General features: G+C 42.9%; 1 protein-coding gene across 1 annotated transcript in view; it reads right to left on the bottom strand.

Moving 5' to 3' along the window:
- Positions 1–18,672, bottom strand: part of LOC143280392 (intraflagellar transport protein 172 homolog) — a 50,609-nt gene that overhangs the window by 19,257 nt on the left and 12,680 nt on the right. Inside the window, exons 11-22 of the mRNA XM_076585025.1 lie at positions 17,207–17,257; positions 16,563–16,666; positions 15,525–15,610; positions 14,395–14,459; positions 13,897–13,944; positions 13,384–13,551; positions 12,017–12,153; positions 9,113–9,220; positions 8,070–8,154; positions 6,583–6,675; positions 5,807–5,884; positions 4,240–4,416 (exon numbers count right to left, since the gene is read on the bottom strand). Coding sequence (XP_076441140.1) covers positions 4,240–4,416; positions 5,807–5,884; positions 6,583–6,675; positions 8,070–8,154; positions 9,113–9,220; positions 12,017–12,153; positions 13,384–13,551; positions 13,897–13,944; positions 14,395–14,459; positions 15,525–15,610; positions 16,563–16,666; positions 17,207–17,257 — 1,200 coding nt within the window. The remainder of the gene's footprint in view (positions 1–4,239; positions 4,417–5,806; positions 5,885–6,582; positions 6,676–8,069; positions 8,155–9,112; positions 9,221–12,016; positions 12,154–13,383; positions 13,552–13,896; positions 13,945–14,394; positions 14,460–15,524; positions 15,611–16,562; positions 16,667–17,206; positions 17,258–18,672) is intronic.

Below are 18,672 nucleotides of genomic sequence, written 5' to 3'. Positions count from 1 at the left end.
TGCACAAACATGCAGTTTCACAGATATGAAAGTACAGTCAAATACATATAAACGTACATGAGCTCCAACACACACACACACACACACACACATTACCTTGCACCTCCTCCACACACTCATTTCTAGCCTACGTATCGCAGCTTCCACGGCACACACACACACACACACACACACACACACACGCACGCAAACACACACTCACAGAGATGAACACTTACTTGTACAAGCACACACATATACGCCCATATCTCCCACCCCCAACCCCCACACATATATACAAAGATATATATATATATATATATATATATATATATATATATATATATATATACACACACACACACACCCGTACACAGATCTCTCCTGACACTTGTGTACACTTACACTCTCGCGCATTCACAAACGCACTCAAAAGCACAGACCCACACATCCACACAAACACACACATACACACACGCACACGCACAGAGGCTGCCAAGAGGGATGGGAAAAGATCTCTGATGCCAAGAACGTGGCGTCTAGTGTGTTGCTCAGTCTATTGTATTTGGAAAGGCCCACAGAGACTCTGTTCCGTTTTGAAGAAATTTGCGCAATGTTGGTTTGGAAATGATGCCGATATTTGTTTGATTTGCAAAGCATCGTGCTCTACCTTTCATGTTAGACTTTCGGCCGCTCCCTCTCTCTGCTTTTATTTCTTTGAGGCGATCGATGGTGTGATGGCCTTGTACCTGTTCTTTTTGGTATTCTTTGACTTTTCTGAGGATTTCCGATTTTCCTAGATGTAGGCCGCTCGTTGGTGTTGCGTTACCAGCAAGTCTGTCAGCTCGCTCATTTCCCTTAACACCTGCATGTCCCGGGCAGTATGACCATGTGAGTTTTTTAATCTGAAAGTTGCGCATTGCCTTATGCCACTCTGGGCTTCCCATTCCGTTTTCAATTTTCTGTATGAGGTTCATTGAGTCGGTTAGAATCATGGCATGTTGGTTTCCGGGCGTATGGATGGACGATAGCCACTGGAGGGCATGTGTCGCAGCTTCAACTTCCATCGTTAGGCTGGAGGTTGTGACTTTGTAGGCAGCATTCTCTTCCCAAATTGTTTTTCCATTTTGTTTCGCAGTGAATCCCCAACCAGACTGGTCTTTGGTGACTGAGCCATCTGTGTATATGATGATGTCCTCTTCTTTACTGTTTTCTTCTATGAGTAGCTTCACTTCCGCATCAGTTTTGCCCTCTGGCCATTCCCGACAATGTCTTCCTAGAGTGGGTGAAATGGCTGTGTTGAATAGATGGTTGAGGTTTTTGGGGTTCTTCTCCCATTCTTTTGTTTCTTTCAGGTCTTGTAGTCGGCATACTAGCTGGATTGTGTCTTCTGCTTGTCCCATCCATGATCTTCCTCGTCCTAGACGGCTGCCTTTTGGTTCTTTGACTGCGTCATGCAGTGGGTTTTGAGGGTTTTCTAATGCTTTGAAGTAGGTCTTGACCTGTTCTAACTTGTTTCTGGCCTGTACTGAAGGAAGGTCAAGCAGGTATCGCATGGTTTCTGTGGGCGTGTCTTTTGTTGTTCCAAGGATCAGTCTCATAGCTTCATTTTGTACTCTTTCTAATTTTAGGAGGTTGCTTTGAGACGGTGTTGTAAGCCCAAGTCCGTAGTCGATCACGCTGAGGACGAGTGATTGGTATAGCAGGAAGAGGTGGCGTTGTTCAATTCCTTTGGTTGCCATTGCTTTTAAGACTGAAAGGCCCTTTTTGCATTTGAGAACAGTATTTTCCGTATGTTTTCTGAAGGTCAGCATCCTGTCGAAGTGTATTCCTAGGTAGCGTAGGCATTCAGTTTTCTCAATTTGAATTCCATCGAATGACACAGAAGGTGGTGATTTGCTCGCGGTTTTGTTGTTAAGGGTGCACAGCAACGTTTGGGCTTTTGCTGGATTGATGGAAGATCCTGTGTCTTTGCACCATCGAGCAATATTGTTTAGTTGTTTCTGGACGGCTTTAGTTCTTTCCTCAGCATCTTTCGAAGTTTTGAAGACCAGGCCATCATCCGCAAGGGTAAGCACCCGAGCAATTCCATTGTTGTTTAAGTCTGCAAGGCCCTTCGTGTAGACATTGTAGAGGACAGGAGAGAGCGGAGACCCTTGTGGCAGTCCCATGGATAGTTTAGAAGGTGCAGACATCCAATCTCCGAGGCGTAGGACGACAGTTCTTTCCTGAAGCGCTGCTGCTATCCATCTTGTCAGTGTCAAACTTACTCCATAACTTAGTAGCAGCTCCATGAGGTGCGCAAACTGGACTTTATTGTAGGCATCTTCAAGGTCAATTGCTACTGCTAGTGTTTCTTCTTTTCTTTGGAATCCTTCATACACCTCATATGCAAAAGCAGCTGCATTTTCCCATGTGGACTTGCCTGTTCTGTAACCACCTTGATTTGAAGGGAGAATGTGCCTGTGTTCAAGATCCCTTGCAAGTTTCCTGGCTATCATGCGTTCCATGAGCTTTCCAGCAATGTTTTGCATGGTTTGGATCCGGTAGCCGCTTACCTGATGATGGTCCTTTCCTGGTTTTGGTATGGGTTTTAAGAAGCTGTGTGTCCAGTCCTCCGGCACTTGTCCATTGTGGAAACTGTTTTGATATAGACTGAAAAGTTTGCTTCTGTCTTCTTCCGATAGCTCCTTGATGTCTGAGTAACGAACTTTGTCTGGGCCAGGAGCCGATTCTTTCTTGCATTTAGCTATTGCCTCGTTTAGATCATCCATTGTCAAGTCATCATCAGGTCCAGTCTGCATAAGGGTTTGGTTTAACTCCTCAATATATTTCTTTTTCTCATCTAAGTTTCTTTGATCACTCTGTTGTATGAAACGTTTGAGCAAAGCAGATCCTTTTTCTTCATTTGTCTTAAGCTTGGTTCCGTCAGTGTCTAACATCTCTGGGGTTGTTGTTGTGCACGTTTTCCCTTCCATGCGACGATAAAATTGCCAGAACTCTGTCAATGTTGTGTCATAACTGAGTGTCTCGCAAAACTGTTTCCACCTGTCATTTTTGGCCTCTTGAGCAATGACTTCAAACTGTTTAGTTTTTTCTTTCATTTTTGTTTCAATATCTTTGTCCGGAGATGGTTTTTTTCTTTCTTTTTGCCAAAGTTTGACAGCCGCATGTTTTTCTATCCAGGCTCTCTCTGTGTCGGTATTCCACCATGGGGGCTGAATAGTTTGCATCCTGTTCAGTGCCGTTCTTTTGTTTCTTCTGCGTCTTAATTTTTCGATGACAGTTGCCTCTTTGGTTTCATACTGAAATGGATCACGCAGTTTCATACAGGGTTTATCTGACAGTTTCTGTAGACTGAAAGCTACCGGGAGGTGGTCGCTGCCTTGGTATGGAAGCGTCTCTGCATTCATTTCTGCTCTGAATTTTGGAGATGTTAGAGCGATGTCGATCACACTGTCACTGTCCCCTTGTCTTGTTCCAAGGCGAGTTGGGGATGTGGTTGTTAATGGGCTAAGAAGAATTTCCCCTATCATTCCTTCAAGTGCAAGTCCTTGTGGGTTGGTGTTCCGCTGGTCCCATAACTTCGATCTTGCATTAAGGTCTCCACAGATAATGACCGAGTCTCCAAGTTCGTTCTCTATTTCCTCTAAAAAGGCCCAATCCTCTTTTGTTATGCAGGTTCCTGGGTGAACATAGGCATTGATGAGCACGATGCTTTTGTGAACTCCGTCAGGTTTTTCAAGACGCACCCCCACTAATTCACATGAGTTGCTACACCATTTCTCTAGATTTATGGTGGAAACTTTGTTTTTTAGGTTTTTGTTCAGTATGATTGCTACCCCTCTTCCTTCATTCCTTTGAAGGACTGTGAAATTCTCAAAATGTATTGGTCTGTCTGCACTTGTCCTGGTCTCTTGGAGACATAGAATGTCAAAATCATATGCCAATTTCTCAATTGTTGAGATTCTCATTCTTGCGCTGGAACAATTCCAACTGCCGATTCTAAAGAATTTCTTTGACAGCCGCTCTGCTTTTGTCATTCTGCTACCTAAGCACAATCTTTTCCCACCTCTTTTGCCACGCCTGTTTTGGGGTTTTGGGGATCTGAATTTATGTCTCGTGCTATGCAGCTGATCCCCGACAAGACAACAACAACAACACAACACACTGATTAACAAGACAACAACACCACAATACACTGAATAACAAGACAACAACAACACAGCACAACGTCCACCTCTCCCTGCCCTCCCCCACCTCTCTGCTGGTGGCCAGGCGTGCGGCGCGGGCGGGCAGGCCGGCCTTCATGTAGAGGGAGATGGCGGAGATGTAGTCCCCCTCCCTCTCCTTCACCTCCCCCGCCCGCTCCTCCTGCCCCGTCTCCATCAGCCACTGGTTGTAGTTTCGCCGCAGCGTCTCCAGCTCTGGGTGCATCTGGTCACCAGAGAGACAGAGAGAGTGAGCTGTTCACTTTCAGTTTGATGGTGATGACAATAGGAAATTTTCTATCTAAAATTACGTTTAAATAACATACTTACCCATGACCCAACTAGTGCAGACTCCGGCAGGGGTCTGACATTCCTGTCCTGTGCAAACTACTATCCGCCTATGCGGAGAAAAAGAGAGCAACTACGGCCGATAACCTCCCGGAAGTAGGTAACCTCCCCTTTGTCCCGCTAGCTAGCGCCCTCTTTTGACGGCAGCCATCTCGACACCTGTTCCTGTGCTCCGCATACGGCTAAGTTTTTTTCGTATTTCTTTCTGTCTGTCGACTCCTTGGCGTCCTTGTTGTTTGTCTAATTATGCCTTCCAACAGGTCGCATGATTATGTAGCTCGATTGGGTGTTGGTGATGACAATGGATACTTTATACAGTGCCTATCCTCAGTCAGAAACCAAATGCTGTCTGCTTTACATACACCGAGTCATTTCTGACTGATTGCTACGGACTAAACGCTAACTACAGTCATTTCTGAATGATTCCTACGGACCAAACGCTAACTGCATTACAAACACAGAGTTATTTCTGACTGATTGATACAGACCAAACACTAACTACAGAGTCATTTCTGACTGATGGCTACGGACCAAATGCTAACTGCATTACAAACACAGAGTCATTTCTGACTGACTGATACAGATATTCATATAACCCCTATCCTCAGTCAGAGACAAGCTCTAAGCATTTTATGGAGTCATTTGCATGACAGGCTGCCTACCTGTGTGAAGCCAAGTGAGAGCTGCCTTTGGGCACTCGTCATTCGTTTCCTGTGTCATGCAGTCAGGTTTCAATCATGCACACACACTCGCACAGATATGTAACCTTTTAAGGGTATGACCGTTTGTTATATTTTTACACCACCATGAAGGCAGCGGTACTCCGTTTTCAGGAGTGTGCATGCTGGGTATGTTCCTGTTTCCATAATCCAGCGAATGCTCACATAGATTACTGGAACATTAATGCACATATCTGATCTTCTGCTTGCATATATATATGAACGGGGATCAGATGGTAGCGGGCTTGCACATATGCTGTTGACCTGGGACACAAGAAAAGTCTCCACCATCAGCCCACCATGTGCACCAAAACCAGGGGTCGAATTTGGGAAACCCAGGCAAAAATCCAGTGCTCTAACCGTTCAACCACCGCACCCGTCATGTCTTCAACTGAAAGGAAATTTTTTTCCTAAAATTACGTTTAAGTAACATACTATGATTTTCAGAGGCTTCACTGCGAGTAAGTAGTATTTTAACAATTAGATTTTTGTTTTTGTTTTAAACTGACATATACACCCATGAACAGACTACAATGCTATCACTGATACCTTCACTTCAGCCACTTCGATGGCCTCATCCCACATGTGCATCTCCTGGTACATCTCTATGGCTTCGTCAGTGTGGTTCTGGAACAAGTCACACAACACACCACTCACCAACACATGCCGTTAGCAAATTTACATAGATGGAAGTGACTGATTTTTATCATGTTGAAAAGTTTGGGGACGGAGTCCAGGCGCCACTAAACCAAAGTGCATGTCTTATCACCAAAACAAAGTGAAATAAAGTGGAAAAACAACAATAAAACACACACACACACATGCCAAAATGCCAATATGGGCAGCGAATTTATACCCACTATGTCGTGGGCTTGGCACAGGAAGGTATGGCCTCTCCTTCCACCACGTTTAACCCATTCACACCTGGTTGGAGTCAGGAAAACTGGAGTAAAATGTTTTTCCAAAGTACAAAACACCACGCTGAAACAGGAACTCACCACCCTGATCACTGGTGAACACCGGCCCAATGCCTAACTGATTCCGCTATAAATGCTTGTATGTCCCTCCATATGTGAAAAAGAAACAAACTGAAATAGAGTAAACTGAACTACGCACACAAGTACGGAAATAGAATTTTATAAATTAAAAAAATAAATAAAACAGAACAAAAAGAAAACACACAAATAAGGCAAGTACTTCAAAATAAAACAGGAATGAAAATGTGCACACACACACACACACACCCATGGCTAACTTGTTGCACACTCACATACACACACCCAGGTCCCCATCGTCTATCGTCACACAAGGCAGGAAGCACTCACCCCTTCCAGGTAGATGCTCTCAGCCTCCTTGAAGTGCTTGTTGAACACTGCCAGGCGGGCCCTCACCTTGTAGTGCTGGAAACCATCCCCTCCCTGAGGATGAGAAACAGAAGGGAGAAAAAAAAAAAGTAAAGAAAAGAAACTGTACGCAAAAATGATTTTCCACTCACCACGGTCCCTGAAGAATGACTGATGGTTTGAAACATTGACATTTCTTTCTTTCTTTCTCCCCCACCCCCCCTTTGCAAAGGTTATATTCTTTTTTCAATCAACACAACACAAATCAACACTATTCACATTAAGCACATAATGAACCAGTAACATCTGACATTCAATGATTTCATCACCACTGACAACAACATTAGGTAATGACTGTGGCACACATATGAGTTAACATCACCAAACATTGACATTTCTTGTCAAAGTGAGTCATCTTTTACAACCCACAGTTGCTGTTTTTACAGACTTTCTCCATTTGAAAGTTTTATATATAGTCTCAGCAGTCATCTTTAGTTTTAAAAGTGACGACAACAACAACAACAAAAAAAGAACTCTCCTTCATAGCAATGACAGAAAAAGCAATGACCTTTTCTCTTATCCTCCACCAAATTTTTTTTTTCAATAATAAATAAGAAAGTTGTCTATCTAAACCTAAACCTAAATCAGCAGAATCTTCACTAAAAGGGGCAAATTAGTGGAGTGATGGCCTAGAGTTAACTCGTTCGCCTAGGAAGTGAGAGAATCTGAGCGCGCTGGTTTGAATCACGGCTCAGCCGCCAATATTTTCTCCCCCTCCACTAGACCTTGAGTAGTGGTCTGGACGCTAGTCATTCGGATGAGACGATAAACTAAGGTCCTGTGTGCAGCAAGCATTTAGCGCATGTAAAAGAACCCACGGCAATAAAAGGGTTGTCCCTGGCAAAACTGTGTAGAAAAATCCGCTTTGGCAGGAAAAACAAATAAAAAAACTGCACGCAGGAAAAAATACAAAAAAAATTGGTGGCGCTGTAGTGTAGCGATGCCCTCTCCCTGAGGAGAGCAGCCCGAATTTCACACTGAGAAATATGTTATGGTAAAAAGAAATACAAACTTTAAAAGTACAATAACAAGGAAAACAAAACTTTCAATATATGGCCTACTTGTCATCAACACAATCAAGCTTTTTTTCTTTTATATATATATATATATATATATATCAATTCAATTTCTCTTCAAGATGTGTGAACTGTGATAATGGCTGGTTTTATCTTACATTATTCTGGTTTCAAACGTGTTACATCCCTGACATGGCCTCTGTGGTCAGCCAACTGGGATATAAGCCCTACGACTGACTGGTCTTATACTCTGGAAAAAAGTTATATCCTTGACAACACCCCCTTCGCTGCCACCCCACCCCAGAAAATAACAACCAAACAAACCAAAAAAACCCAGGGTTACGTTATCCCTTTCCATCTCCAAAGCCTGCAGAAAACAACTACATCACTCACCACCTGTCTTTCCACTTCCTCTGCAATGGACACCGTTTCTTTCAGGTAACGCGCCTTGGCGATGTTGCCCAGAGCTGAGTAGCATCTAAAACAATGGGCACATATATATATATATATATACTGCTAATAACAGCAATGCTGGTCTATGGTTTCTCCAGCTTTCCTCTTGAATACATTTATAAATTTTGTTATTCAGTCATCTCTGAATCAAGCGTTACATGTGCGCGTGGTGTGTGTGAATGACAGGTGTGAAAGCGCTTTGGTTTGTCTCTGCAGATTATCACCATTATCATCCTCAATACTTTTACTGTAATTATCATTATTACTAATACTATTTTTCTTATTATCATCATCGTCATTATTATTGTCATTATCATCATTATTACTATCATTTCTAATAATATTATCATTATCATTACTTTTTTTTTTTTCATTATAATCAAAAAGTACAACACAGTGTGTACATACAAAAACCTGACATGGATTAACATATAACACATGCACAGGCTGACTGCACACACATACACTTCTCCACTGTCTACATGAACAAAAGATAACCTGGCACAGCCAATGGATGACACTGGGCTTTCTAGGGCTGTCATCCATAATTCTTTTCAATCAGATTGTCCCCCTCATGTCAAATTGCTCGCAAAACACACACACACACACACACACACACACACACAGAAAGATGTTCAACTTTCTGGAGCAGTCACCCATAATTTTTTTCTCAAGGCCTGACTAAGCGCGTTGGGTTACGCTGCTGGTCAGGCATCTGCTTGGCAGATGTGGTGTAGCGTATATGGATTTGTCCGAACGCAGTGACGCCTCCTTGAGCTACTGAAACTGAAACTGATCTTTTCATTCAGACTGCCCTAATACCCCCCATGTCAAGTTGCTTGCAAACACACACACAGACACACACACACACACAGAGAAACACATTGTATGTGGTGAAACAAATCGATATCCTAATAGCCGTATCTTCCAATCTTCCCTGCCTGACAGTGTGTGAATGAGGAGTGTGAGAGGACATGACCTACCTCTCAGCAATGTGCAGCTGTCGTTCATCCAGGGCCAGTTTGCTGAGCGTCTTCCACATGGCCTCCGTCTCTGGCGACGACTCCAGCATCTCCAGGAAATTCGCAGCCCTGGATGAGTGCAGAAGACACCCACACTCACTCACATTAAAAAAAATAAATAATAATAAAAGGAAATTTTCTATCTAAAATTACGTTTAAATAACATACATACTCCTGACAACAAACCTCCAGAAGTCACCAGAGAAGGTGTAGGAGGTGGCGGAGGTCTGGAGTCGACCAGAGGGAGCGGAGGAAGTGGACAAGGTGGCGGGTTGGCGTTGTTGAGAGGGCCAGGAGTAGAGGGCCCAGAGTGTCAGCGAATCGATTGCGATCGCGCCTTAATTTTAGCACGATTCCCCAATCGAGCTACATAATTATGTGACCTGGTTGGAGACATAATTTGACAACAAACAAGAACGCCAGAGAATCGACAGACAGGCAGAAAATACGAAAAAAAACTTAGCCGTATGAAGAGCACAGGAACAGGAGTCATGATGGCTGCCGGAAAAAGAGGGTGCTAGCCAGCGGGACAAAAGGGAGGTTACCTACTTCCGGGAGGTTATCGGCCATAGTTTCGTTTTCTCCGCATAGGCGGATAGTAGTTTGCACAGGACAGGAATGTCAGACCCCTGCCGGAGTCTGCACTAGTTGGGTCACGGTTAAGTATGTTTAATTAAAAGGAAATTTTCTTCCTAAAATTACATTTAATTAACATACTTAACCGTGACCCACTAGTGCAAACTCCGGCAGGGGTCTGATTCCTGTCCTGTGCAAACTACTACCTGCCTATGCAGAGAAAATGAAAGTAGCTATGGCCGATAACCTCCCGAAGTAGGTTACCTCCCCTTTGCATCCCTGACTACCACCCTCTTTTTCCGGCAGCCATCTTGACTCCTGCTCCTGTGCTCTGCATACGGCTAAGTTTTTTTGTATTTTCTGTCAGTCTATCGATTCTTTGGCGCTCTGGTTTTGTGTCTGATGATGAATCACAACACGTCACAAGTTACTTGGCCCAACTGGGCGATCAAGCTCATATTAAGGCGTGATCACAATCGACAGGTGGACACAGTGAATACTGTTGGCAAGGTTAAAAGGCTGAAGGTCCCATAGCCTTTCACCACCATCAGGGCAGTAATATCCATATCCACTGTGTCTAGAGCCTGGCATAGAAAGGCAGGGCTCAATCCTCTCCTTCCGCCGTCCTAACCTTCCCCAACTGATCAGGTCCCCCATTCACACCTGGGTTTGAGAGAAGGAAGTTGGAGTAAAGCACCTTTCTCAAGGAACACAACACCATGCCAAAACAGGGCCGAAAACCCTGATCACTGGTGGACACTGGACCAGGAGTCCAGCACCTAACCGATCCTGCCAGGATGCCTCCACAAGACTCAGGGCAAGATGTAAAAAAAAAAAAATAAAAAATAAAAAAGCTGTATAAGCTAACTCTTTTACCCTCAATAAAAAATTGCTTTGACTTGACTTGGCTGGACATGAGTGGATGTAAAGGAAATTTTCTATCTAAAATTACGTTTAAATAACATACTTACCGTGACCCAACTAATGCAGACTCCGCCAGGGGTCTGACATTCCTGTCCTTTGCAAACTACTATCCGCCTATGCGGAGAAAACGAAACTACGGCCGATAACCTCCCGGAAGTAGGTAACCTCCCCTTTGTCCTGCTGGCTAGCGCCCTCTTTTTCCGGCAGCATGTAACTATATTTCTTTTGTTACACTAAAGTTTGTGGCCAGGGTCAAGGGGCCACTTAATTCACCTTAGTGTCTGTCATAATACCAAAATAAAGTAAAAAGAAGGGAGAACATGCCAGAATTCCAATACAGAAATCCATTATAATCCTGTAATACTCCCATCTATGCATTTACCAACACACATTGCCACAATCTACAACAATAACATCAAGACAGCACATTAACATCACCACAAGCACCTTCCACAATGAATGAATGAATGAATTTGATTACTGTAGGGTGCCATAAAATGTCAACATTTAGGTTGTGTGTTCACAGTGGCACAGAGAGAGAGAGAGAGAGAGAGAGAGAGAGAGAGAGAGAGAGAAACAAGAAGAAACTAGCACAGATAGAAACAACAAGAAACAATCAAATGCCTGCACAGCAGACCACACACACAAACACACACAATGCATCTGCGTCAGCAGTGTACCCGTGTCATATGAAGGAACATGTGTATGTGAAATGTGGCTGGTGGGGTGTATTCGGGCAGAGCATGTGTGTTTGTATTTGTGTGTATGAAACTGAAATGCAGCTGTATATTTCATTACACTATTCATGCATACACACACACATCTTTTTTTTTTTCCCTTTTCAGATCCACTTTCTTTTTTTTCTTTTTTTTTCTTTAGATAGCTTAACTCTCTCCATACGAACGGCAAAAGAGACGACGCTAACAGCGTTTCACCCCAGTTACCACCATCAAAATATTGCAAGCGGAAGGCTCTTATACTGAAGACGTGAATGTTGACAAAGAATACCACAATTCTGACGACGGAAGCTAAAGGTTGAGTCATTCAGACACCCACTGGACATCCGAGGGGTCTGTGTAGAGGAGAAGAGAGGACTGGCCGTACTGAGTGAGTTAATGAAGTAAAAGAATAAAAATTAAAAAAAAATAAAAAGAAAAGAAAAAGAGCAGCTATTGCTTATTCAGTTAACTATCATAAAACCAGTTATTCACTTTGACTATGCCTTTAGAAAATCAATTTTTGACTTTGACTAATTTAGAAAGTTTGTTTTGTTTTGTTTTTCAAATAAAATGGAAACCATTCTAATCTCTCCTGATAGTCTCCCCCCCCCCCACGCCCCCCCCCCAATCCCCTCCACCGCCCCACCTGTCATAATCTCCATCATCAATGGCAGTGCCAAACTCCACCAGCCCCTCATCCAGAGCGTAGGACACAGTGTTGAACCCTTCAGACACCAGGACCTCCGTCTTTCCGTTGTTCTTCTCCACGTCCACTATGTCACCCTGGAGGTGGTCATAATGATGATGATAATAGACACAGGAAATTCATTATACTGCACATACACACACACATGGACACACACACACACACACATGACACACACGACAGCACATGACACACACCCACATGGACACACACAAACACACATGGACAGGCACACACACACACACACACACACACACACACACACACACACACACAGATACACAGAACTACATACAATCCCCAAACCTTGATGGGGGTCATGTTGATTTTTTTTCAGGGGCATCATTGTTACACCAGATACAGAGGTTTCACTAACACACAAACACACTCACACACACACATCCAAATGACACACACACACACACACTACCACACAGAGAAACATGCAATATCTCCAAACCTTGATGGGGGGCATACTGAGGTTTCTCATCCCCCTCAACCCCAAACACACCCATCCCCCTACCCCTCCCCACATACATAAATACACAGTATCTCCCAAACTTGATATGGGTCAAGTTGACATTTCAGGGAGCACTGATGTTGTACACCAACACCCATACCCACAGAACTAAGTATGACTTTCCAAACCTTGATAGGAGTCATACTGACTTTCTCCATGGCATCAGTTTTGTACCACACAGGTTTCACACATACACAGAAATACACAATATCTCCCAAACCTTGATAGAGATCATGCTGACTTTCTCAGGGGCATCAATGTTGGACCAGAGGCTGAGGTTTCACACATACACAGAAACACTGACAAAGAGTCTTGTCTGGGTAAGGGGAGCAGATTTTTTTCGATCTAAAAGGTCAACATATGTGCAGACCTGCTAGTGCCTGACCCCGCTTCATGTGTATACGCATGCAGCAGATCAAATACATATGCTAAAGATCCTGTAATCCATGTCAGTGTTCGGTGGGTTATGGAAACAGGAACATACCCAGCATGCACACCTCCAGAAATGGAGTATGGCTGTCAACGTGGCGGGGTAAATCAACAAAACGGTCACATACCTAAAACGTTACATGTCTGTCTGAGTGTGCATGTGTGCATGCCTGAAATCTGATCGAATGACACAGGAAACGAATGATGAGCGCCCAATGGCAGCTGTCAGTTGGCTCTACCCAGGTAGGCAGCCTGTTGTGCAAATGACCCCGAGTTTGTAAAGTGCTAAAAGCTTGGTATCTGATCAAGGATATGCATTATATAAACATCCATATCAAACAGACAACATCTCCCAAACCTTGATCGGGGTCATGTTGATTTTCTCGGGGGCATCAATGTTGTACCAGATACAGAGGTTCCCCCTGTTCTGAGCCACCACCACATCACTACCCGGCACCCACTGCACGTAGGAGCAGTAATTCAGCACGCTGGTCTTCTGACCACTCTCGATGTCAAACAGGTACAGCTGAAACACACACACACACACACTGGCGCTGTACACACATTCATTTCTAAGTGTTGGGATACAGTTTGATGTACTGTGATATCAGTGCTGAGGGGACATAGGAACCTAGGGCAGTAACTAAGTATGCATTTGGTATTTCTGGTTTTATTTGAATGCATATATGATTATGAGGGAAAGGGAGGCTAGAAGACTTCAGGCTGATAGCTATTTCTTTAAAATTAATTACATTAAAGAAACAACATTGTTTCACTGTAAAACATTTAAAGGAACACACACACACACACACACACAGATATTTGATAGTTCTTATATTAACAAATCTGAACCAAGCATTCCATGTCATACTTTGAATTTGTTGTCTCTGAAGAGGAGCTTGTGTCCCGTCTCGTTCAGCTGCAAGAAAAAAAGATCCAAAGAAACTATAACTTTTTTCATCAAGAAAAACTTTAACTTGTTTATCAAGAATGTAAAACATGTCAAAATAACTAAGTGGACATTTTGTTTTCATCAACTCTAACATACTGAATACATATGCATCCCACAATGTCATATTATGATGAACATAGGTCATCATGGACTTTTCTCCCTCTTAATTGTCACCCAGGGAAAGGTGGCAGTGGTTTTGTTTTCATTAGTAACCTGAGCACACAATAAAGTTTACAGCTGTTGTTGCTCTGTGGCTAATGTATATATATTTTATTTCCTGTGTTCTGATTGGAGATTTGGTTAAACCATTAATAACCTAACAGGACATTTCAGAAAGCACGCATCATATGAAAATGGCACAAAACTACAAGCACAACAACACGGCAATCACCAAAAAAAACAATACAGGCCACTCACTTCGATCCAGTCGATCTTGGAATCATGGCTGACTTGGGAAATGTTCATGCCCGTCAGCAAGTCAACTGCACACAGCACACTGAAGTGTCAAGAGTCTGAAAGGATTTTTTTCTCCCAACAATTACGTTTAATCTAACATGCTTTCCATGAACTACTGGTGCTGACTCTGACAGGGGTCTGACTGCCTGTCCTGTACAAACTACTGCCCTGCTGAAGGGAAGAAAATGAAAGAAGACAAAGCGACAAGCACTCATGAGAATACATTCACTTCTAGCAACACCATGGTACTGCTGAAATGTTCCCTGACAATTTTCACCCTCTACCCTTATTCAGTGTTGAACTAAAAATTAAAAAGGCGACAACAACTGATGTCTTACAGACTAATAAGGCCCTTGTGGTCAGCTGGACACCAGACCAAACTGAACAGAACTACATAAAACACCTTTAATCTCTTCAGTGCTGCTGACAAATACACTCGTCAGTGAAGGGCTGTCACCTCACTGAGATTAAGACCGAGCTGACAGGGCAGGATGTCAGTCGCCAGTCTTTATTTAGACTTCTTCCAGCAAAATCAACAACAACACTGATAAGTACACAAATTAGCACACTTCAAACTTATGCCACACTGATCTCACTTCATCAAGGTTCAGCAGTCTTCTTCTTCTGCGTTCACTCGTACGCACACGAGTGGGCTTTTACGTGTATGACCGTTTTTACCCCGCCATGTAGGCAGCCATACTCCGCTTTCGGGGGTGTGCATGCTGGGTATCTTCTTGTTTCCATAACCCACCGAACGTTGACATGGATTACAGGATCTTTAACGTGCATATTTGATCTTCTGCTTGCATACACACACGAAGGGGGTTCAGGAACTAGCAGGTCTGCACATATGTTGACCTGGGAGATCGTAAAAATCTCCACCCTTTACTCACCAGGCGCCGTCACTGTGATTCGAACCCAGGACCCTCAGATTGACAGTCCAACGCTTTAACCACTCGGCTACTGCGCCCGTCGGTTCAGCAGTCAAAGGGATTAAAATCGACAAGCCAGAAATCAACGCAACAAAGAAGCAAGCAATGTGCAGAGCGCCACACTTTCATCAGTGACACATGTGGGGATGACACACTCACTGATGGCCACAGTTTTGATGTCGATCAGGTAGGCCATCTTCTTGTTGTCCGTGGTGCCGCGCTGTTTCCTCTCGTTCAGCCTCACACTGCCAACACACACACACACACACACAAACACACAAACACCTTCATCTTCATTCCGTTCAAAGACTGTCATTGCATGTATCTGACTGTTGACGGGGAAGCAATACAATACAGTCATAGAGTTGTATGGTTACAGAGCAAAGGTGGGGGGTGGTCTGGTGGTAATGTACCCAACTAGGCAGCAAGTGTCCTCAGGTCCAGTCCCACATACTGTCCTGGATTTTCACTCCACTAGACCTTGAGTGGTGGTCTCAGTGATAGTCATTCAGTCCTGTATGCAGCATGCACACAGCTCAGGTAAAAGAACTGAAGGCAACAAAAAGGGTTGACCCTGGCAAATTTCTGCAGAAAAATCCACTTTAATAGTGGAATAAATACACCTGCAGAGAGTAAAAAGAAAACATATGTGGGGGCACTGCATTAATAGCCATGCAATTTCCCTGGGGAGAGATCATTTTACACAGAGAAATCTGTTGACAGAAAGAAATACAATGATTTAAAGAACTTTTTTTTTTTTTTTTTTTTTTTGAAGTTCCCTTATGAAAATATTCATGCATATCCTAACATATGCAGAAGTAACAAAAACAGTAAATTTGCTGACGAAAACACTTTCAATGCAGTTCAAATTTTATTATATGTTCTTTGTACGAAAAACAAAAAACATTTGTCCTATACATTTTAAGTGCAGTAAGAAGAAGAGCAATGCAACACACATGCAAGTAAACACACACACACACAAAGACACAAATACACATGTACTGCACTTAAACACAAAAATGATATACTGAACGACAAAATGACAACAACAAAAAAACAAAACAAAAATCAATACACACACGCACACACACTAACACACAACGTACACACACACTCACACACACACACATAAAGACACACTCGTGCACACACAAACACACACATAGTTTCAAACACACACAAAAATCCAGGACATACCTGATGAGATGAGGGTTCATGAACTCAGTGCGGACAGAGCCCAGGACCTCAGTGGCCCCATACTCAATCAGGCACAGTTCTCCAACGTTGAAAATCATGCACACCTGAACACAAACAACACAACGTATCTTGAGATCCATACACAGCAAAGCTACTTGCCCCTACAACACAAAAGCTTCAGTTTCAAAATACAATAACTTTCAATTACCCTAAACCATACACACATGTATTGTCCATTATAATAATAACTGCTCTTCTTTTATGTATATGTGTGCAAATCTTAACTGCGATTGTTCTTATTTTAGTTCTATACTTAGGTTTCTGTGTATATATATGCTGGAGTGTCAGAGTTGTTGCATACAGGATACACTACTTCTTGTAAACTGTGCTACAGTATTACAGTATCAATAATTGTACTTTTATGACTTTGTCATTTTTTTTCATGTGTTTCTATTTCATCATATGCTTACTCATGCAAAGTGTTTTGACTTTGCCACAGCTTTTATTATAGCGCTATATAAACATCAACTATCATTATTATCCACGCATGCTTCAACTGCTCAACAGCATTTTTACATCAAAGGTACAGTATTTTGTAAAACTGGTCTATTCCAGAGACAGAAAATAAAGTGACTGAAACTCACATTTTCGTTTTCAAAGTAGTACTTCTCATTGCCAGACCCATGCCAAGGAACCTGTAACACACAGCAATGTCACTGAGAACTGAGCGCCCTGTTCACAGAAAGAATACCTGGACGTGTCAAATGCTCAACGACGGGCGCAATAGCCGAGTGGTTAAAGCGTTGGACTGTCAATCTAAGGGTCCGGGGTTCGAATCACGGTGACGGCGCCTGGTGGGTAAAGGGTGGAGATTTTTACGATCTCCCAGGTCAACATATGTGCAGACCTGCTAGTGCCTGAACCCCCTTCGTGTGCAGACGCAAGCAGAAGATCAAATACGCACGTTAAAGATCCTGTAATCCATGTCAGCGTTCGGTGGGTTATGGAAACAAGAACATACCCAGCATGCACGCCCCCGAAAGCTGAGTATGGCTGCCTACAAGGCGGGGTAAAAATGGTCATACACGTAAAAGCCCACTCGTGTACATACAAGTGAACGTGGGAGTTGCAGCCCACTAACGAAGAAGAAGAAGAAATGCTCAACAACTGCGTATGTTTATATGTGACGAAAATCTGCAGACATCCAAATGTGATAAAATTCCTTACATCACTTAACACAAATAGTAAACCTTGCCTAACAAAACTGAACAAACTGCTTTCTTTTTTCTATTTAAATCATGCAAGACTTGAGAGAAAACAATAGACAAAAGGACAGAGAAAACAAAGAGATAAATTCAACTACTACTACTACTACGAATAGAAAAATAAATACTGATACTACTACTAATACTAATAACAGTCATAATAATAACAATGATAATGATAATAATAACAATGATAATAATAATAATGCAGGCTAATGCTCACACCTCACAGACTGGGAGTCTGTGGCATTTGAAAATTAATAAATACATAAGTGTACATGCATTCCAGTATGACATACCATATAAAACACACACACACACACACACACACACACACAGCCAGCAGGAGTTAAAAAAAGCACACCACTCAATAAGATGGTACGCAGAAATGGAAGAGGCATGTAGGAAGAGGACAAGGAATTCTGTTTAATGTCCATTTACACAAATTGGTGATTATAGACATTTTGTTAAAGTATCAATTTTCACATTTGAAGGTAGGACTGGAGGGAAGAGGTGTGATTTTACAGACTTTTTAAACTGAACTGGGGAATCACACAATGTACACATGGGCATGGCTGTCAAGGGGAGAAGGGGGTGTGTGTTGGGCGGGGATGCTGGGGTGGAGGGTGGGGTGTGGGGGGGGGAGGTGCATGTGTCTCAGAACGAGCTGCATGGGAGTAATGTCAGTGAAACAGTGTAGATGATGGGCAGCTAAAAAGGAAATTTTCTATCTAAAATTACGTTTAATATTGCCGTCAAAAGAGGGCGCCAGACAGCGGGACAAAGGGGAGGTTACCTTCTTTTGGGAGGTTATCGGCCGTAGTTTCGTTTTCTCCCCATTGGCG

This window comes from Babylonia areolata, chromosome 3 (genome assembly GCF_041734735.1).
Source record: "Babylonia areolata isolate BAREFJ2019XMU chromosome 3, ASM4173473v1, whole genome shotgun sequence".
NCBI lineage: Eukaryota > Metazoa > Mollusca > Gastropoda > Neogastropoda > Buccinidae > Babylonia > Babylonia areolata.
This window is presented reverse-complemented; position numbering and strand designations above follow the sequence as displayed.